At 44.1% G+C, this 22,538-nt stretch overlaps 1 protein-coding gene across 1 annotated transcript in view; it reads left to right on the top strand.

The window, feature by feature from the left end:
- The window catches only part of ARHGEF11 (Rho guanine nucleotide exchange factor 11), a 375,726-nt gene that overhangs the window by 229,586 nt on the left and 123,602 nt on the right, over window positions 1-22,538 (top strand). The window contains exons 14-20 of the mRNA XM_082275008.1: window positions 2,440-2,508; window positions 9,213-9,314; window positions 11,703-11,801; window positions 13,101-13,143; window positions 15,300-15,396; window positions 18,696-18,818; window positions 22,259-22,282. Coding sequence (XP_082131134.1) covers window positions 2,440-2,508; window positions 9,213-9,314; window positions 11,703-11,801; window positions 13,101-13,143; window positions 15,300-15,396; window positions 18,696-18,818; window positions 22,259-22,282 — 557 coding nt within the window. The remainder of the gene's footprint in view (window positions 1-2,439; window positions 2,509-9,212; window positions 9,315-11,702; window positions 11,802-13,100; window positions 13,144-15,299; window positions 15,397-18,695; window positions 18,819-22,258; window positions 22,283-22,538) is intronic.

The raw sequence follows: 22,538 nt of genomic DNA, 5'->3' as shown, positions 1-22,538 counted from the left end.
CACAAGTGTGAGCAATTTTAAAGCATGACATGTTCAATATCTAATTACTCAGTGTGACATCATCTTTCACATTATACAAAAAAAAATTAGGCTAACTTTACTGTTTTTTTTTAATTCATGAAAGTGTATTTCTCTGTCGCTCATTGACAGACGTAGTCTTCTTGATTCACAAGAACTGGGTTATGTTGTCTCCGCAGGAGTAGGACTAGGCAGAAAAGAAAAAACGTTCTGGCTCCACCCTAGGGGCAGTCCCAGAGGGTATATCCTCCCTCTCTCTGCTACAAGGCATCAGTTTTTTTCTGTCTAGTCAGGAGTAAGGACCTAAGTTCCTTGCTGGGATCTCTGGTCCTGGCAAGATTTTTTTTTTAGAAAAAATATTTTTTATTTGAGTCTCATTCTTTGTTTATAATGAGCCTTTAAAACTTCTAGTTGGCACCGGTTGGGCCTTCTAGATTGGATTTTGATTTCTGTCAATCCCACCCCTCATTTGTGGCACTGCTTCTGGATGTCCCAGTTCTTGTGAATCAAGAAGACTACGTCTGTCAATGAGCGACAGAGAAAATCGGATTTTTGTAAGATCTTACCGTAAAATCCTTTTCTCTTAGCTCATTGACAGACGTAGTACCCGCCCCTCTATCATTGAGTTGGGTTGGGTTAAATTCTCTGTTGCTGCTTTGTGACAGAACTGATGCCTTGTAGCAGAGAGAGGGAGGATATACCCTCTGGGACTGCCCCTAGGGTGGAGCCAGAACGTTTTTTCTTTTCTGCCTAGTCCTACTCCTGCGGAGACAACATAACCCAGTTCTTGTGAATCAAGAAGACTACGTCTGTCAATGAGCTAAGAGAAAAGGATTTTACGGTAAGATCTTACAAAAATCCGATTTTTTTTTTTTTTTCAAAAAAATTGCATTTGAAAAATTGCTGCCTAAATACCGTGCAAAATAAAAAAAATTGCAATGACCGCCATTTTATTCTCTAGGTTATCTCCTAAAAAAAATATATATATATAATATAATATAATGTTTGGGGGTTCTGAGTAATTTTCTAGCAAAAAAAATTATGATTTTTACATGTAGGAGAGAAATGCCGTAATTCCTCGGAATTCGGTGTGGAAGCGGTTAAAGTGATTGTAAACCATCACCTTTAAGTGCTTACATTTCTTCTGTTCTCAACTGCATAAGAGCTGGGGGGAGGAGAAACAGTGCACTGATCTACCCAGTGAATGGCTGTGCAGGGTGAGGCATGTCAGCAGAAGTCTGATCATTGAAGGAGAGCACCCTGAGTTCCCAACATAGCTAGAGAACTGAGGACGCTGTGCTCTTCTGCTTAGTGTGGTCAGTTTTTGATAGGAAAGCAGAGGGACTGGCAGGAACACCAGGGATTTCATACAAAGGAAGCAATACAAATAGAACAGGATGCCTTCTCATACAAGCACATGGTACAACAGACACATAACAGGAATATTAAATGTTGGGTTTACATACGATTTAATTAAAATGTAGGTCTACCTAAACTCATATGGAAGATTAGCAATGGGTAGTAGAATCCACATAAACCCTATTCTCTAGGGCTGTCACACTGCTGTAGGGTTAGGGATATTGAGTTTGGAAACCCCCTCTAATAAACAGTAGAAGAAACCTTTAAATAAAAAAAAAACGAAAAATAAAAGTCAAAATGCTGCTCTTGGTTAGTCTAGTGGCGGGGCGTGCACGTGACCTCACGCCCAAACTCACGGCCTGGCTGGGAGTGAGTCGGGAGCCGCAGTAAGAAGCAGGGGGGCAGGGCACGCACGTGACGCCACGCCCCAACTCGTGGCCTGGCTGGGAGTGAGCCAGGAGCCGCAGTAAGAAGCAGGGGGGGGGGGGTGGGCGCGCATGTGACGCCACACCCCAACTCGTGGCCTGGCTGGGAGTGAGCCAGGAGCCACAGTAAGAAGCAGGGGGGCAGGGCACGCACGTGACGCCACGCCCCAACTCGTGGCCTGGCTGGGAGTGAGCCAGGAGCCGCAGTAAGAAGCAGGGGGGGGTGGGCGCGCACGTGGCGCCACGCCACGCCCCAACTCGTGGCCTGGCTGGGAGTGAGCCAGGAGCCGCAGTAAGAAGCAGGGGGGGTGGGCGCGCACGTGGCACCACGCCACGCCCCAACTCGTGGCCTGGCTGGGAGTGAGTCGGGAGCCACGGTAAGAAGCAGGGGGGCAGGGAGCACACACGGGACGTCACTGTTTGCTGGGACACCCGTGGTCCCAGCAAACAATGACCGCTTATAGGTAGCGGCCTGATGGTCCGGCCGGAAGCATTGTGCGGTCCGTTCACGGACAGCGGGCCACTGGCCAAGGCTGGTCTAGTCCTTTGTGTTTCATTTAGCACCATGTATTTCACATGACATTTTATTCTCAAATGTGAGCAGCAGTAGGAAATAAGACTTTTTTTGGTTCTTTAGACTGACAACAGCCGACCTCCAATCATATGCGCAGAAGATGATTATGACCATGGAGACTATATCACCGAGGTAAGATTTATTTATTGTACCAACATATAAAAACCTTGGTTGTTGCGTACCTGCATTCTCTGATATTTGTGTTTTTTATATCTTTATGTATATGTCATAGGTAAAAAGGCGCTGGTAATCTTACGTGTTATAAAAATTAATAAGTGATTTAAAGTGTAATATATGCGATTAAAAATTGCTACAAATATATATATGATCTACTATTGGTGCAATTAGCAAAGAAAAGTGCATACCAGTGCAATTTCAATTCAGAAGTGTTTGTGCTTCTCAAAGTAAATTAATCCACAAAGGTGTGGATCAGTGAACCAATAAATAGATATATAAAGAATTCCATACAAAAATCACATAAGAATATATAAAAATATAAATATATAAATGTGCTCCAAGTAGTGTTTTAAAAGTCCAGGCAATAGCATGCAATCAAAATTGTGCTTGGTGGATTCTTATTAATCCCTTCACAGTGCTCCAGGTGCTGGGATGTGACAACCGTGGCCTCTTACCAGCTAGCAGCAGGTCACAAGGACCCCCAACGCCTGTGATCCCTTTATTGGGTGGATCAAACCTCTCCTCGATTGCTTGGATCTCTGGCTCCTATATTACTCGAGTTGGACCATGTAGTCCCCCCATACACATAAAGATATAGAAGAACAAATAGCCTCCAATAGTGAAATACTGTTTTATTCTCCAAAAAACATACACTATAAGGTGACAATTAGCCTCTTACTATTTGTTGTGCCCTCCTGGCACTGGGCAATTCGGCAGTACAAAATCGTTTTTTTGGGTCTTAGGAAGATATTCTCCGGGGATCTGCAGCACCCTGTATCTCCTTTCCCCCTTCTTTGTATTGCAGCGGTGGATGTGTATCCCAACCTCTGTTCCGAATGCCTCTGTGTGTTACTTCCGGGTTAGCATTGACCACAATGCATTTCGCTTAACGAGCGTCCTCAGAGACTGCCTGCCTGTTAAGCGAAATGCATTGTGGTCAATGCTAACCCGGAAGTAACACACAGAGGCATTCGGAACAGAGGTTGGGATACACATCCACCGCTGCAATACAAAGAAGGGGGAAAGGAGATACAGGGTGCTGCAGATCCCCGGAGAATATCTTCCTAAGACCCAAAAAAACGATTTTGTACTGCCGAATTGCCCAGTGCCAGGAGGGCACAACAAATAGTAAGAGGCTAATTGTCACCTTATAGTGTATGTTTTTTGGAGAATAAAACAGTATTTCACTATTGGAGGCTATTTGTTCTTCTATATCTTTATGTGTATGGGGGGGACTACATGGTCCAACTCGAGTAATATAGGAGCCAGAGATCCAAGCAATCGAGGAGAGGTTTGATCCACCCAATAAAGGGATCACAGGCGTTGGGGGTCCTTGTGACCTGCTGCTAGCTGGTAAGAGGCCACGGTTGTCACATCCCAGCACCTGGAGCACTGTGAATGGATTAATAAGAATTCACCAAGCACAATTTTGATTGCATGCTATTGCCAGTGGCGTAGCGTGGGGGGTGCAGGGGGGGCCGGCCGCACCGGGCACAACATTTGGGGGGGCGCATCCGCAGTGTCACTCTGTCTGTCTCTGACATACACAGTTCACACACTGTCTGCAGCTGCCTCCATCTTTCGGCTGGGAGATGTCCAGCGCGGCCGCCCTATGGCTGAAAATGGCGGGTCGGAGCGGGGCTGGACTGTGCCTCACCTGTCCATTGGTCAGTGGCAGCTGGTGCGTTGGGGGCGCAGGGGTGCCGCCTCCCCTATCCAATCGCTCGGCCCCCTAATCTACATGCGGGGCGCCGGACGCATGGAGTTAAATGGGGTTTTTTTTTAATCACCTGATTAGAGCCAGAGGCTCTAATAGGCTTCAGAAAAGGGTGGACCCTGGGCGCAGAGCAGTGCGCCCCGAGCCCACCCATTGTGTGACAATAGCGAATGAAAATTTGCTATTGTCACACGGATCCTCCTCCTGGCCAATCAAGAAAGCGGGTCCGTGACCCGCTTCCTGATTTGCCGAAAGGAGAACGCATGCCATTGGCTGAGGAAGAGGCGGGATAGGGAGGACTCGAGGAGAAGCGGGGAACTGAGGAGAAGCCGCCGCTGCAGGTAAGTCATTCTGCATTGAAAGGGGGCACGATGATCTCTCTGCATTGAAGGGGGCACGCTGGTAATTCTGCATTGAAATGGGGCATGCTGGTCACTCTGCATTGAAAGGGGGCACGCTGGTCACTCTGCATTGAAAGGGGGCACGCTGGTCACTCTGCATTGAATGGGGGCACGCTGGTCTCGCTGCATTAAAAGGGGGCACGCTGGTTACTCTACATTGAAAGGGGGCACGCTGGTCTCTCTGCATTGAAGGGGGCAAGCTGATCTCTCTGCATTGAAAGGGGGCACGCTGGTCTCTCTGCATTGAAGGGGGCATGCTGGTCTCTCTGCATTGAAAGGGGGCGTGCTGGTCTCTCTGCATTGAAAGGGGGCACGCTGGTCACTCTACATTGAAAGGGGGCACGCTGGTCACTCTACATTGAAACGGGGCACGCTGGTCTCTCTGCATTGAAAGGGGCATGCTGGTCTCTCTGCATTGAAAGGGGGCAAGCTGGTCTCTCTGCATTGAAAGAGGGCACGCTGGTCTCTCTGCATTGAAAGGGGGCACGCTGGTCTCTCTGAATTAAAGGGGGCACGCTGTGGTCTCTCTGCATTGAAAGGGGGCACGCTGGTCTCTCTGCATTGAAAGATGGCACGCTGGTCATTCTGCATTGAATGGGGGCACGCTGGTCTCTCTGCATTGAAAGGGGGCATGCTGGTCATTCTGCATTGAAAGGGGGCAATGTTTGTTTTCATAACAAACAATACATGTGCTTAGTGGGTAAGGGTTTCTTTAACTAATCTAGTAGAAGAGACTCGAGTGCTAAAATCCCGCGGGTTAGGGGGCGCAAATTACTTGCCTTGCCCCGGGTGCTGACAACCCACGCTACGCCACTGGCTATTGCTTGGACTTTTAAACACTACTTGGAGCACATTTATATATTTATACTTTTTTATATATTCTTATGTGATTTTTTTATATATCCTTATGTGATTTTTGTATGGAATTCTTTATATATTTATTTATTGGTTCACTGATCCACACCTTTGTGGATTAATTTACTTTGAGAAGCACAAACACTTCTTAATTGACGGTTGTCACATCCCAGCACCTGGAGCACTGTGAAGGGATTAATAAGAATCCACCAAGCACAATTTTGATTGCATGCTATTGCTTGGACTTTTAAACACTACTTGGAGCACATTTATATATTTATATTTTTATATATTCTTATGTGATTTTTGTATGGAATTCTTTATATATTTATTTATTGGTTCACTGATCCACACCTTTGTGGATTAATTTACTTTGAGAAGCACAAACACTTCTGAATTGAAATTGCACTGGTATGCACTTTTCTTTGCTAATTGCACCAATAGTAGATCATATATATATTTGTAGCAATTTTTAATCGCATATATTACACTTTAAATCACTTATTAATTTTTATAACACGTAAGATTACCAGCGCCTTTTTACCTATGATATATACCTATTTATTGTTTTATTACAATTAAAAGGGCAGCAGGTTCAACAATCTTTTATTTAAAGGGCCAGGCGCCTTCTCTTTTCTTTTTATTTTTATATCTTTATGATGATCGTGTTTTTTAAAGTGTAAACAGAGTAAAAAGTAACTAAACTAACCTCCTGATAGAAGTGTCAGATCTCACCATTCATGCTGCACACAGCTGGACAGTACACTGACACTCCCTATGCAAATGTACAGTATACATCGACTTTCTTGCACCTACCTGTGTGGCTGTTTTTAGACCTATCGATAGTCCATGTGGGGTATGCCTACTGTCAGGAATCAGCAGCAGGGATGGTCAAATTTGTGTAGCTACATTGTATGCTTTAAGTGAGATTTATTTACAGTGAAACATAACCCATCCAAATACCAGCAAACGGAAAACATAGATATAAGTGAACCAAAAATCCAGTGACAAAAAAAGCAACTAAATGACTTAATAGAATAACCAAAATCCTAGCTTTCAAATTATCTATATATACAAATGGGCAACACAAGAAAAGCAAGATTAAACTGAAGGTGCTGGAAACATATAGGAAGGGGGGGCCAAAACTGGGATCAGGAACAAAGGGGAGTAGGAACAGGGCAGCAGGTTTTGGGGTAAGAGTACTAGGCAGAGAGCACGATCAAAGAGCAAGATAACGGCCAGCAGTATCTGAACAGCTAGGAGCAAGGTGTAACAGAAGGAGGAGGACTAAATACCCTCCCACCAGCCACCACCAGGTTGAGCTGATTACTGGGATCTGCTGGCTGTTGGGAGACACCTGCTGGTGCACACTGCAACTTCAAATGTCCCTTCTGAGAAACACAGCATTAGCAGATCCTGATACCTACTTTTTTAATCTCCATACCACTAAAGCTGGCCATTAAACTTGCAGTCTGATGGATGAACAATCTTCTTGAGATCCATCAACAATGATAAAGTCCAAGAGTCTACCTGACAACATACAAATGGACTGGCTTGTTTAGACAGGGCCTCTAATAGTTTTGGTAGATCTAAAAGAGATCTAAAATAGATCTAAAAGATTTGGATAGATAAATACAAATTAATTTGGGAAGATACATATCCAGCCTAAAAGTCAACAGCCCCAGCAGTACTGTATATAGTCCTTTCTGGCACAAGGACTAGCTTTTCATGGTGTGTACTTTCTGGCAGTTTAAATTTGTATTTTATCTATTACTTACTACTAGATTACTATCTTTGAACCCCTTTTTTGTGTGATCTACAAATTGCATTGTATTGTGTCTCAGACAGCTTTTTCTCTGAAATCTGTGTCCCATCACCCTATTAAAGGCGAATTGCAGGAATTCAGCCACTTTGTTAAAAGTGAAGAAACACTAGGAGTTAAGTCCAACAAGATGCCTGTCACCTCCTGGACTTATCACTTTTATTTATATCTGACAGGTTTATTGAGCTCTCTGGGACTGTTAGAGGAGTGAAGCATACAGAGCAGCTATACCCACCAAATACCTCTGCTGCTGACTCTACTGTTGAAGATGCAGAACTTCCAGCATTGGGCTCCCGGAAATACAGGGATAGCTGTCCTCTTGGAGCTCCATTAACCTTTCAGATGTAATTTGGAGAGATATGTCCATGAGGTGTAATGCACCTTGTTGAACTTATCTCACAGTATGTCTTCACTTTTTTCAAAGGAGCTGAATTCCTAGAGTTCAGCTTTAAAGCTGGTAGGTTGTATTCTCAAGAATATTCACTCAGTCAAGGTAGGGCTCTTACGTGATAGCAACTGAAAGAGGAACTGTCTGTGTGGCTCCTTAATAACTAGTCCACTTCTCTTATTTTTCTATTAAAAAAACTCCAATTAATTACTGTAAGCACCCAACAGTTTTCATAAATGACCGTTTGCATGAAGTGTCAAGCTAATTTTATGAGCGTTCGCCAGTTAATGAATGTAAGCTGAATAAAACCCATCCTGTAGGTCCTTCTTTAGATTTTTCTACTTTGAAGGATCAGAAAAGGACGTCTTTCACTCTAATAAAACTGTAACATGCAATAATGTAGTACACAATGGTACTTATAATTTCAACTTTAGGCCCCTTTCACACTTGTACGACTCCAAAGTTGCGCCGATTTTGGAGTGCAACTTTGGTACAACGTTGACGCAACTTGGATACGACTTTGGCTTTGACCAGTTTTAATGGACAACTGTTGCATTGTATAACATTCAGGTATGACTTTTATGCAACTTCTAAGGGTTAACATTGAAGTCTATGGCCCTCTAAGTCTAAGTTGCATGCATTTTTGCTGGAGAATAGGGCAACACGAGAGCCCTAATCAGAGAGTCCCACATTTCATCCCAATCGTCCCCTTGAAAATTGGGAATTAATGGCATCCAACTTTCCCTGCATCTCTGAAAACAATTCCTTGTAGACTTCTGATGGAGGCTTCACCATACTGTAGATCCATTACACAACAGTTGTTCCAAATGGGATGACCTAATCTCCATGATTTCAGAACCAAACTGTGCTAAGAACGCATGGTGCAGTTGCAAGTAGCGAAAGAGATACCAATTTGGGAGGTGATATTTAGACTTCAGTTGATCAAATGTAAGAAGTCTCCCAGCCCCCACAATACCTCACAGTTGTTTGATGCCAGAAGGGGCCACAAATTGGGATCTGGGATGTCACCAAAATGAGGGAATCTAGGACTGAACCACAGTGGGGCAGATAATGAACAGGTTAGGCCGGTGATGGCGAACCTGGGCACCCCAGATGTTTTGGAACTACATTTCCCATGATGCTCATGCACTCTACAGTGTAGTTGAGCATCATGGGAAATGTAGTACCAAAACATCTGGGGTGCCAAGGTTCGCCATCACTGGGTTAGGCCATCAGGTTGCATCAACATCTGCACCTTTTCCCAGGCACTTAGTGTAGTGAGCGTTGACCCAGTCAAGGGAGAAGCCACTTGGGAACCCCTATAAACCAGGTAATATAGGCTCTCATAAGATCCCAAGAGAGAGGCTTCTAAAACAGTGGCTGCATCGCCATCATCTCGTAGCCTGAGCTATCATACTTAATTCAAATCTTATGTCTCTCTGTGAATATTAATGTTTATTCTCTTTCTTCTTACAGTATGACAGTCTAGATCTGGAGAAGCTCAAAGCTCGGCCAGCCCATATGGGGGTGTTTATGAGATATATCTTCTCTCAAGCTGAAGCTGATCCTAATCCACTGGTAGCCTTTTTTTGACCATTTTTTACATTTGAACTACTGACATATGCACACAATTTGTTATGCTGGTTAGGCGAGACATTTGAAGAGGTTCTGCTCATACAACTTTAGGGGGTCTGTTTATCATTTTATTTGAACCCCAACCTTACACCCTGGCTTCTGCCTACATCACTGGGATAGGTTGATGTCCTGGACCTAGGGGTGAGATCCTGGGTAAGATTAGGATCCCAAATCTCATGACAAGAAGCTCCAGCATGCTGCTAGGGAATTGTTTAATGCTAATTCGGAGCTTTTTTTGCCAACCAGTTATTACCATGTATAAATAGCAGTGACATCATCTCTGTGCTGCACATAGCCTGTGCAGGGAGCAAAGCTGTGGGAGGGACTCGGCAGACTATTATCATTTTTGGGAAGACTGACATTTTAACAATTACAGGTTTGCAGAATCTACTTAAAGTGATACTAATACTCAGTTTTTTTTTTTTTTTCATTAAACATAACAAACATGTCATACTTACCTGCTCTGTGCAGTGATTTTGCACAGAGCAGCCCAGATCCTCCACTTCTTGGGTCCCTCTTCGGTGCACCTGGCCCCTCCTTCCTGATGAGTGCCACCACAGCAAGCAGCTTGCTATGGGGGCACCCAAGCCAAGCCGCAGCTCCCTGTGTCTATGCAGAAACGGAGCCACGGCACAGCCCCGTTCCCTTTCTCTCCTCATTGGCTCACTGACTTTGATTAACAGCAGCTGGAGCCAGTGGCGCTGCGCTGCTGTCTCAGCCAATGGGGAGGGGAGCCCCAGACAGCCGAATCCCTCATGCAACATCGTTGGATCTAGATAGACCTCAGGTAAGTATTTGGGGGGCTGCAGGGGACTGCTGCACTCAGAAGGTTTTTTATCTTGATGCATAAAATGCATTAAAGTGGTTGAAAAGTCAGATTTTATCTTAGTGCATTCTTTGCATTAACATCATAACAGAACCTCAACCCACACTGTAATTGTGGACTTCCGTCAGTATACGGCTTCCTCCCAGTCACGAACATAGATATCAGATTTTCCCAGCCGCCCTCATACAAAGCTAGCCGACAACTAAGCTTGTTCTGGAATCTCTTTTATTGAACAGTTTCACACTCAATTTATACACACATGAGCACATCCCCCTCCTGATCAAATTACCCCATCAGGTCAGGGGTTGCCTGATTACATTATCATATGCAGATGAAATTGTATACAGAAATAGAATTAACATATCTAAAGAACAGCCAACACAAACAGTATACTAGTACCACTCAGCAACTAACAGATGACAATTATTCAATCAACCTGAGCCAATTAGGTAGCTGACGGCCGTCCTCGAGCTCCTGAAATACAATACACATTATCTCAATACACATCTAAGCACTGCTTTGATTATTTAGGAGTCACGGGCAACAGGTTATAGGTCTCACTGTGTAAAGTGGGTTTAAATCTTCATATTTCTTGAGAGATATTGTTGAAAAATATTACTCTCCCATTTGAAGTTATCCAAACCATTAAGTATCTGTCTTTCACTCCCAGTGACGGTGAGTACCATCACAAACATAAAAAGCCTTCTGTGTGCTGCAGCCCCCCTAATACTTACCTGAGCCCATCTCTATCCAGTGATTTTGCAGGAGTGTCTCGGCTGCCCGAGACTCTCCCACCTCATTGGCGCCATTGGCTCCCACTGCTGTCAATCAGATTCAGTGAGCCAACGAGGAGAGAGAGAGAGGAGGCGGGCTGGGATTTGGCTCCGTGTCTGAATGGACACAGGAAGCTACGACTTAGCTGGGGTCCCCCCATAGCAAGCTGCTAGCTGTGGGGGCACTCAACAGGAGGGAGGGACCAGGAGTTCCAGCCAGGGAGCAGAGAAGAAGAGGATCTGGGCCACACTATGCAAAACCAACTGCACAGAGCAGGTAAGTATAACATGTTTGTTATTTTGAACCCAAAAAGAAACAAGACTTTACAATCACTTTAAGCTCAAAATCCTTTACAACCATTTTTAACAAGAAAAGTTGCACTGCGTCTGTTACAGGCTCACCCGCAGTTTGTGTAGGGTGCTGGTAGTGAATTGGTGGATGGTGCCACCATGAAGGAAGAAAAGGATTCTTGCTCAGCACACCCTGAAACTTGGCCTGTGGTGCCTGTTGCTTTGTGTGAATAATTAAAAGACAAGATAATCACAACACGGCTGATGAAGTTTCTTGTTTTTCTACTTAAAGCATATTAAAAAATAAATATATATAAAAATCATGTCTGTTGTACAGTTGCATGTAGATGACAGGTCCTCCATGATGAGGCCTCGTGTTAAAAAGTTTTATGCTTTACTGCTCTTACCGGTGCATCATTACTCTGTATTCTATCCTGTCAGCTCTTCTACCTGTGTGCCGAGGTGTGCCAGCAGCAGAATGCCAGAGACGCCTTTGCATTGGGCAAAGAGATTTGGATCACCTTCCTGGATAAAAATGCTGTAAGTTACTGTAACATCCCCTACCATCCTTCTGTCATAGATAATCGGCAGGGGACATCTTTTCCAGGCCTGTTGGACAAGCTGTAGACTGTAAAGGCTGACTCCATCCAAAGCTGATATTTCTGGTTGCCATTATTGCTGGCTAGTGAAATTATATAATTTGCAAGGGTGCCAGTGGTGAGATATCCACTCCAGAATTTCCCTGCTGTAAAGCCAAATGAGGGTCTCTGATGGATTCTCCATAAGGTGATAATAAATATTTGGGGGTCCCGCCTTGAGAACTTTACTAGTTATGATCCCATAGCACTTCTTTCTGGGAAAAGCCTAAAACTAAGGGGTGCTGCAGCAACTAACTTGTATTAATGTAGAGGAGCATATGTCACCAACACACCATGGATCCATTTCACACAATCCAGAAAGGATCCGAAAGAGTCCTGCGTAGCCCCGAAACATTGTACTAGCCCTAATTGCGCTGTGATATGATCACTATAATAAATATTTCAATCGTACAATATGGATCTATGATGTGCTGGTAACATATATTTTCCTCAGCTTTGACAGCATGATACCTTCATTATGGCAATATGGGAAAAAGGATGGAGAAATTTCTCTTTACTTCCTGCAGCCATGACAGTCTATCAGAATGGAAGTGAAGAGGAACCTCTCCAATGGGAAGGTCAACAAAAACCTGTTCAAGGTTCCAGTTCTTATCTCAATTCATGTCCTGGAAGTGAGGAGGAACCTCCCCTATGGGGACACAGACTGGGGTTCATTTTTAGGCTGGTCACTTGATCACGCGTATCTTTAAAATAAAATACTATGGCTGCCCTTTCATCCCGGTGCAGGTGGATTGTCATATGATTGCCTATTCAGTCACTTTGCTTTCATACTGTATACCAATAGTCTCCAAACTGCGGCCCAGGGGCCAGATGTGGCCCTTTTGCTTGCCTTTATCTGGCCCTTGGGGCACTATTCCTCCCACTGATATGAGACACTATTCTGCCATCTGACACAAACAATGGGGCACCATTTCTCCCACTGACACCAATAATGGGGTCCTATTCCTTCATATGATACCAACAATAGGGCACTCTTCCTCCCCCTAATACCAAATGTGGTGAAGTTTACTCTCACTGATGCCAGGAAAATTTCTGCTCCAGCTGGCCACAATCTGTCCCTCCTAAAGTCTGAAGGACAATAAACTGATCCTTAATGCTGGTGTATGGCCATACCTAAGCTATACTGTATCTATCAACTGTTGCCTGCAGATCATGTCAAATATTTTGTCTCGTTTTTCAGCCTCTGAGGGTCAAAATTCCTGAACAGCTGCTGAATGAAATTGGTAAGTAAATGATCAATCTTTACGTTTAAATATATTTATTAAGGGTAGAAATACTTTATTACATTTTGTATTTATTATGTCCGCTTTTGTAGTCTGGCAATTCCAGCCCATTTCAGGAATACTCTGGGGTGGCTATTGAGGAGCACTTGGTACAAAAGTTTAAAACCCCTTAAAAAGTCTTTTAGAAACTTTTGGTTTATGAGCATCAAGAACAGCAAGCATGTTTCCCCCTTCTTTGGGGCTTGAGCAGCATATGTTATTACATCCATTAGTAACATCCACTGCTCCACTCCTTTTGTACAGGCAGAGAAATTACCAGTTCACAGAATTTTTGACAAAATCAACAGGTATTTTTGCATTTATAAAATCAATATAACAAAACACTTTCAATGGTATATTTAGAAGCCCAAAAGGGAGCAAATAAGAGAAGTTCATTATTAAGGTTTACATACTCTTCAACAAAAGGTGGTCAGTGCATTTCACTAAAAACGAACATACGCCAAGGCTACATTTCTGTAAACTAGTATAGCTGTAGCACTAATATGGCACTTTTCCACTGCAAGTACCGGCTTGTCTCCACTCGACCCTGCTTGGCTCAGTTTGGTTTTCCACTGCATGGTACCGCATGGTACGGTGTTGGAACAGTTCGGTACAGTTTGGTACGGTTTGCTTTTCCACTAAAGTAAAGTGGGTGGGATAACAATGATTCTCTGACCAATCAGTGGCTAGTAGTGACAAACAGTCAAGGCTGCATGCAAAGGATTGTGGGTTATGGTATCGGTACGGCCCTCTTGGAACCACAACTGAGGTGGTACTGTTTAAGCGAGCCGTACTGTTCGGTTCCATGTAGTGGAAAAGCGCCGCCGTACCGTACCGTACCGAACGGTTCCAACACTGTACCATGCGGAACCATGCAGTGGAAAAGCGCAAAAGCGAGCCGAACCGTTCGGTTCTATGTAGTGGAAAAGCGCCGCCGTCCCGAACCGTTCCAACACCGTACCATGCGGTACCATGCAGTGGAAAAGCGCAAAAGCGAGCCGTACCGTTCGGTTCCATGTAGTGGAAAAGCGCCGCCGTACCGAACCATTCCAACACCGTACCATGCGGTACCATGCAGTGGAAAAGCGCAAAAGCGAGCCGAACCGTTCGGTTCCATGTAGTGGAAAAGCGCCGCCGTACCGAACCGTTCCAACACTGTACCATGCGGTACCATGCAGTGGAAAAGCGCAAAAGCAAGCCGAACTGTTCGGTTCCATGTAGTGGAAAAGCGCCGCCGTCCCGAACCCTTCCAACACCGTACTATGCGGTACCATGCAGTGGAAAAGCGCAAAAGCGAGCCGTACCGTTCGGTTCCATGCAGTGGAAAAGCGCCCGCCGTACTGAACCCTTCCAACACCGTACCATGCAGTGGAAAAGCGCAAAAGCGAGCCGTACCGTTCGGTTCCATGCAGTGGAAAAGCGCCTATACATTTTCCAGTACTTCCCAACATATGGGGCAGCATGGTGGTTTAGTTTCATTTGTTCAATGCTTGGGCTCTGATTTCTGTTTCCATTTGGAATGCTGTCTGCTTGTAGTTTGTACAGTATCTCACAAAAGTGAGTACACCCCTCACATTTTTGTAAATATTTTTTTTTATATCTTTTCATGATCATGATTTTCATCATTTTCTACAAAGTGTAATTTCTTCAGTGTTGTTACATGAAAAGATATAATAAAATATTTACAAAAATGTGAGGGGTGTACTCACTTTTGTGAGATACTGTATGTTCTGTTTTTTTATTGGGATCTGTCTACTTTGGCTCTCGTCTTCTTAGTCATGGCCAACCCCATGCTGAGAAAGGAAGTTGGTAGGGCACCAAGCAATCTATCCAGCCCCACAAACTGAAAACTTCACCAGACGCAGAACCTAATTGAATTTTAATTTAATTTAATGTAATGTAATGTAATTTCTAGAACTGCTGCCCAGTGTACTGAGTAGTTCAAGAGGGACCTAAGTTCTAATTTTACAAAGATCTAGTATTTGTTTCTCCTTTTGCCCCCGTGGACTTTTCATTTGACTCTCGTGCAGCAGTCATGGAATAAGGAAACCGCAGATTTACTGCTAATTTAGTTGGCGTCTTCCTAAGCTTTGATCTGAAATGTTTGGTTTCATTAGAGTCCCGTTTACTGTGCTCTGAAGATATTCGTAGTGCGTTGAGTGATGCCCAGGAAGCCATGATACCGGAGATCCAGGAGCAGATACAAGATTATAGGTAATCTCTTCTTTTCCTTTCGGAGAAATGTTGAAATGAAAGACTACATTCTAAACAAACCATCTTCTGCTCAGTATAGGTATGTGGGATTTTCTTTACCGGGTCCTGGAAATGTATTTATATATACAGTGTGTGTATATATATATATATATATATATATATATATATATATATATATATATATATATATTATTTATTTTTTTTTTTTTTTTGGTTTACCACTGTAGTTTTTTTAGTATACTTTGCAAAAATTAGGAGTCCCGTGTAAGTGTCTTCCATGCAAGGTGATGGACAAGGTGGGGAGGCTTAGGTGGGTTTAACCACTTTACCACCGGAGGATTTTGCTGTCTTACCTCCAGGCCACTTTTTGCGATTCGGCGCTGTGCGACTTTAACTGACAATTGCGCGGTCGTGCGACGCCGTACCCAAACGAAATTTACGTCCTTTTTTTCTCACGAACAGAGCTTTCTTTTGGTGGTATTTGATCACCTGTGCGATTTTTACTTTTTGCGCTATAATCAAAAAAAGAGCATTTATTTTGAAAAAATAACAATATTTTTAACATTTTTTTATATGACATTCCCCCCCAAAAAAATGTAAAAATCAACATTTTTATAAATTTTTGGCCAATTTGTTTTCTGCTACCAATGTTTGGTGAAAAAAATCACAATAAGCGTATTCTGATTGGTTTGCGCAAAAGTTATTGCGTTTACTAACTACGGGAAAGATTTCTGTCATTTTTGGTGTTTTTTTTTTTAACGAATAATGGCGGCGATCTGCGATTTTTTTTTTTTTTTTTCGGAACTGCGACATTGCGGCGGACAGATCGGACCCTTGACTGACATTTTTGACACTTTTGGGGGTACCAGTGACATTACTACAGTAATCAGTGCTATAAATATGCACTGTTACCGTAAAGATGACACTGGCGGGGAAGGGGTTAATTTTATTGGAGAGGGGGGGTTAATGTATGCCAGGTGCTTACTAACGTGTGTGGGGGAAGGTGACTGAGTGACACAGGGACAGATCGCAGGTTCAGCTATGCTGAACCCTGCAATCTGTCACTGTTTGTCACTTGGGAGATCCGCCCGCTCTGTCTACACAAGCGAGCGGATCTCCAAACTCGATTCCCCGACGATCAGGGCAGAGCAGCGGCGATCGCCTCCGCTCCTCCCCTGGCCCGACTCTCGCTGTGACTGAAAACAGTGGGAGTGCGCCTCCGGCGGCGCGCGAGCGCCGCCTACAGGGGGAGGAGTCCAGCGACGTAGGTCTACGTCGCTGGACGGAATCGAGCCACTTTGCCGCAGTACAGTCCCAGTGACTGGTCGGCAAGTGGTTAAAGAATACAGAGTTCAGACTTTCAGAGTGGGTCTCATCATTATGCAGATATTACACTATGTGGTCAAAAACCTTTTATTATTAAGGCTACAACACCTCAATGGTGATCTCAGCATAGAAAAAAAAACTATTCACTTGAAAGGATTGCATGAGGACTCGATGGCATACAATGCGATTAGAGGAGAAGCGTTTTAACCTCAGGCAACTCAGGGGTTCTTTACTGTTAGGGCTACAAGATTGTGGAATTCTCTACCACAAGAGGTGGTTTCTGCGGGAAGTATGGTGGCTTTCAAAAGACTCTTGGACAAACATCTCATTGATCAGAACATTCAGGGCTATGTGAGATGATTACGGCCACACACACCTACACAGGTTGAACTGGATGGACTATTGTCTTTATTCAACCTCAACTACTATGTAACAACATTGAAGTGAATTCTGAACTTTCAGTTTGCAAAAAAGGTTCTTTTCTGTTCCAGCATGACTTTGCTCTTGTACACTTAGCCAGCTCCAAAAAAAAATAAAAAATGGTTTGATGGGTTTGGTGTGGGGAAACTCAAGTGGCCAGCACAAATTGCTGACCTCAGCCCTATTGCAATGATTTGGAAAGTGGACTGTGATCTAGGTCTTCTCATTTAACATCAGTACCTGACCTCACTAATTTTCTTTTAGTCGACTGAGTACAAATTCCAGCAGACAAAACCCAAAGTCTTGTGGAAAGCCTTCCAAAAAGTTGAGCCTGTTTTAGCACAAGGGGGACAGTGTGAATGGCCATGCTATTGGAATGGGATGGCCAACAAAGCTCATAGAGATGTGGCGGTCTGGCATTCAAACACTTTTGTCTGTATAGTGAGCTGATAGCCCAAAGAACAGGTGGAGAGTAGGGCAGTGCTCTAGAGCAGGGGTGGGGAACCTTTTTTCTGCCGAGGGCCATTTGGGTATTTTTAAAAATCATTTGGGGGCCATACAAAATGATCAACTTAAAAATGTGCCGGTTATATTTGGTCAAACATTTAATTAACTCACCCCTAATGTGATGGCTGCAACTGCTTCTCTTTGGTGAGGTGTGTGATGTTAGCTGGTATTGATGATGTTGCTACTGGCAACTGGTTTTCCAGGTTTGCCCCCCTTAATGCAGAGTGATGAGCGCCCCATCAATGCAGAGGGATTAGCGCCCCCCATCAATGCAGAGTGATGAGCGCCCCCATCAATGCAGAGTGATGAGCGCCCCCATCAATGCAGAGTGATGAGCGCCCCCATCAATGCAGAGTGATGAGCGCCCCCATCAATGCAGAGCGATGAGCGCCCCCATCAATGCAGAGCGATGAGCGCCCCATCAATGCAGAGTGATGAGCGCCCCCATCAATGCAGAGTGATGAGCGCCCCCATCAATGCAGAGTGATGAGCGCCCCCATCAATGCAGAGTGATGAGCGCCCCCATCAATGCAGAGTGATGAGCGCCCCCATCAATGCAGAGTGATGAGCGCCCCCATCAATGCAGAGTGATGAGCGCCCCCATCAATGCAGAGTGATGAGCGCCCCCCATCAATGCAGAGCGCATGGGGATTAGAGCGCCTCCTGATTACACACAGAGCGGGTTCTTCTACTTACCCGGCGCAGGCGCTCTCATACGAAGTCACACCTCCTGGGCCGACTCCCATGATAGATGTCACCACAGTGCTGTCTATCATAGGTAGGAGGCGTGACTTTGTATGACAGCGGCCGCGCCGGGTAAGCAGAGGAACCCGATCTGTGTGTAATCAGGAGGCGCTCCCCCTCCCCTTCCCCGCTGGAGGCAGCGCAATGGCAGGGCCGGATCATATGGCTTCGGGAGCCATAGGTTCCCCACCCCTGCTCTAGAGTATTAAAAAACTACAGGCTCTAAAAAGTTTCCTTGGAACATGAGTATGTACAATGTCCTTTGATAGCTAACTAGATATTTTTATCCTGTCTTCTTTCAGGTCAAAGAGAACAATGGGCCTTGGTAGTCTGTATGGAGAGAATGACCTTCTCGACCTTGATTCAGACCCACATAGAGAGCATGATGTTGCCCTCAAGCAGATGGAACATCTAAGGGAAATCCTGTAAGTTTTCATTTAGTGGGAAGTCACGAAATACACTGTCATCTTTTGTTAGAAGTTGAATGTGTGATCTTAGTTCCCCATAGAAGTGCATTTTACCAATGGGACTTCTGCTGGGGGATTGTGCCCTTTCCACCATCTAGGTGCCCTATTTTATTTCTTTCTATACGATCTTTTCACACAGAGCCCTGAACTTAGGTTTTTTGTTACTTAGTTAACTAACCTTTCCTGAAACGCTGTGTGGTGCTGGAGGACTTTGTTCCTCTTAATGTCTTTCAGTCTGTGTCTTAAAACTTCTTACTGTGCTTCCCCCTATATTGTATGTTCTCATCAACCCAGGTCATGACAAGACTTACAGTAGTTAGGCACATTCCACTGGACTTTAGTGCTGTAATGTTAAAGACATTTTACCACTCATCCAAGTGACTTCTTTGGTTCAAATGAAGGTCGGAATATACCCAACCTTCTTTACCTTTCTTGTTCCATCTCCTACATTGTTTGTTTACAAGTCCATGGTATGGCTAACCGTATTATTCGTTCACCTGGACTGTAATGCTGAAGACATTTTACCCACTCATCCAAGTGGCTTCTTTGGTTCAAACAAAGGAAGGAATTTACCCAACCTTCTTTACCTTTTTTGTTCCATCTCCTACATTGTTTGTTACAAGTTCATGCAGGGCCGGTGCTACCACTAGGCAAACTAGGTGGCCGCCTAGGGCGCACTACCACCTAGGGCGCAGCCGTGGCCAGTGAGACATTCCTCTCCTGTCACCTCCTCATCCCCGGTGGATGTCACCTCTAGAGAGGGAGGGCACTTTGTATATAAAAGGGGTGAGTGGGGTTAAAGGGGGCAGGATGCAAGGTACAGCAAAATGGATGGTAGAAATTAGGGCCGGTGCTACCACTAGGCAAACTAGGCGGCCGCCTAGGGCGCACTACCACCTAGGGCGCAGCCATGGCCAGTGAGACATTCCTCTCCTGTCACCTCCTCACCCCCAGTGGATGTCACCTCTAGAGAGGGGGGACACTTTGTATATAAAAGGGGTGAGTGGGGTTTGGGGGGGGGGGTGTGCGCAAGTAGCTGGTCTTGCCTAGGGTGCAAAATAGTCTAGTACCGGCCCTGAGTCCATGGTATGTCTAACAGTATTATTCATTCAAGGGGCTTCTTTAATTCAAAGAAGGTTGGGATGTATACCCCACATTTATACCCATGTGGGTACTTAATGCACCCTAATCCTGTATTGTAGGGAGGTTAAAGACATTTCACTTCTCATCTAAGTAGCTAGTTCAAATAAATGTCAAGACATATGTCAGCATTTATACCTACATGGGTCCCTCAGTAGCTTTATTCCAGTTAAAAAAGGAAGAAAATTCGTACTAGGAACCCCAAAATACGCAATTGCACAATACTAAGATACAAAGTATATAAAATTTCAAACCAAACAGTGTAGCGCTATATAAAAAAACATAGTAAACATTAAACATATGCAAACGACAAGTTGACAAAATGAAAAACTCATTCAACATTCCCCACAATATATAGTGCAAAAACACAATTAATAAAGTTTCAAAAAAACGTAAACCAAAAAAAATGTAAAGCTGCAATAAATAAATAAGTGCTGATAGTTTATATATGTACAAAAAAAGTCTGTAAAAGAGCCCACAAAAACAGTACAAAAAAGTCTGTAAAAGAGCCCACAAAAACAGTACAAAAAAGTCAGTAAAAGAGCCCACAAAAACAGGATAGGAGAGTTCAAAGAGTTGTAAATCCAAAAATGAAAGGGGGAATCCCTTTGAGGTTCAGTCTGATTGGGGTATAGAAAGCCTTCAGATCCCAGATAGCAGGTATGTGACGTCACAACCTCTCAGTGAACACAGATGGGGGCTTACCAAAACTTTGACCATTAAAGGTCAAAAACGCTTGAGGAAATCACTTACCCGCAACCAGCAATCCAGTCATTAAAATGGGATAAAATGTCATCAGATCAATCAGTTCCTCAAACCACAGCTCCACAGAAATGCCAATGCCCATACCCTTGTGTCTCGAAACCATTCAAATATCACACCACTGGTGAGGCAAATTATATTTGCCTGGACTGCTAGTCTAGGTCTGCCAGTCCCTTCACCCTCCCAGGTTGATGTAATTCCTCTTCTGGATCCGGAGAGAGTCCCTCCGATGGACAGCCAGTGAGACTCTATCACGGTCAGCTACAGAGGGATTCCTAAAGCCCCGTACACACGTAGCGAACGTCGGCCGAACGATCGGCCGTCTTTTGTCCAGGGCGAAAACTGCAAAAGACTGCACACGAATTTTGTCGGCCAACAACAGCCGACTGCAGAAGTGATGTCATGTGATGGTTAACTTTCCTTGTCTTTTTTCTTCTCTGAGCATGCCCAGTCTTGCTAATCTGCTGTTTGTCGGCCGAATTCTGTACTGACTGAGGAACAATCGGCCGTTCTGGTGTTGGCCAACAAAAATTTTAATGCCTGCACAACAGATTCTGTTCAGCCGAATATTTACGGCCGACAATCGGTACGTGTGTACGGGGCTTGAGTCTCAAGATTGTGTGGGATTCTGTCTACAGACCTCCCTTCCTCATCCAGATGAACGAAGATGCTGTAATGTGTTTTTACTCTTGATCACACTGCACAGACACTAGTCTGATTAACCTTAATCCTGTAGTGTAGGACCTTCTACTACTCATCCATGTCGCTTCTTTAGTTCAAATGAAGGTCAAAAACATACCCCGAGCAGTTATACCCACGTGGATCTCATTCACTATGGTGGCATATATTGATTGGCCATGCAGATAATTGGAGGTGTAAAACTTGTTAAAAAGCACCATGTTTTAATTAATATTTATCAATCATGATTCCATGAAGTCTGGGACAGGACTCCATGAGGCAGGAACTATGAATCATCATGACCCTGTTCCTGTCTGAGGGAGCCCAGTCCTCATCTATGCAGTTACAGGATATTTTAAATCCCCACGATTTGGGTATGCTTTTATCCTGTACTGCTGAATTGCTTTTTTCCTCATCTGTTAGGCAGCTGTTTTTCAGCATCTTCCCATGTACCTCTAGTCCCATGTTACATGCAGCCCTGTAATCTTAGTTTTGAGTTTACCATAGTCTCATATAGGAGAAGGATACTCTTCTACTAAATTATAGTTCGGAAGGACCCCGCTTATTCAATTGTCTTCTCATTTGCCTTCTTGCAACATATGCAGCCCTGTTCTCTCTTACACTATCACATGACTGGACAGGTCAATGCATCCTCCCATTATATGGCATGCTTCCCTGAATCACCCTGTACTTCTGGATTATCTGCCTGTTTTGCTAGCTATTTCTCCATCTCGGTCTTCCCATTTCCTTCCATTAACCTCCTTAAATTCATGGTTTAAATTCGGTTTCATACATTAATAAATTGTATTTCTTTTCAGGTCAAAGTATGAAGAGGAGCGAAGGTATGTTGATACTTGTGGGATCATTCACTTTTGAAGTGGTAGGAAATCAATATATCAGAAGATTTGTCTGATCTGATGTTTTCAATTAATTAGCCCTAATAAATACCTAATAGCATTTTGTTAAAGTTGAGTAAATTACTTATTATTGGGTTTCACATTATACTAGGGATGCACCGAAATGAAATTCTTGGCCGAAGCCGAATAATAATGAAATGTTTGGCCAAAGGCCGAATACCGAACGCGGTGTTTCGCATTT

Source organism: Pelophylax lessonae, assembly GCF_965119305.1.
Source record: "Pelophylax lessonae genome assembly, chromosome: 13".
Classification (NCBI taxonomy): Eukaryota; Metazoa; Chordata; class Amphibia; order Anura; family Ranidae; genus Pelophylax; species Pelophylax lessonae.
The sequence above is the reverse complement of the archived record's forward strand: the minus strand, read 5'-3'. Positions and strand labels throughout refer to the sequence as shown.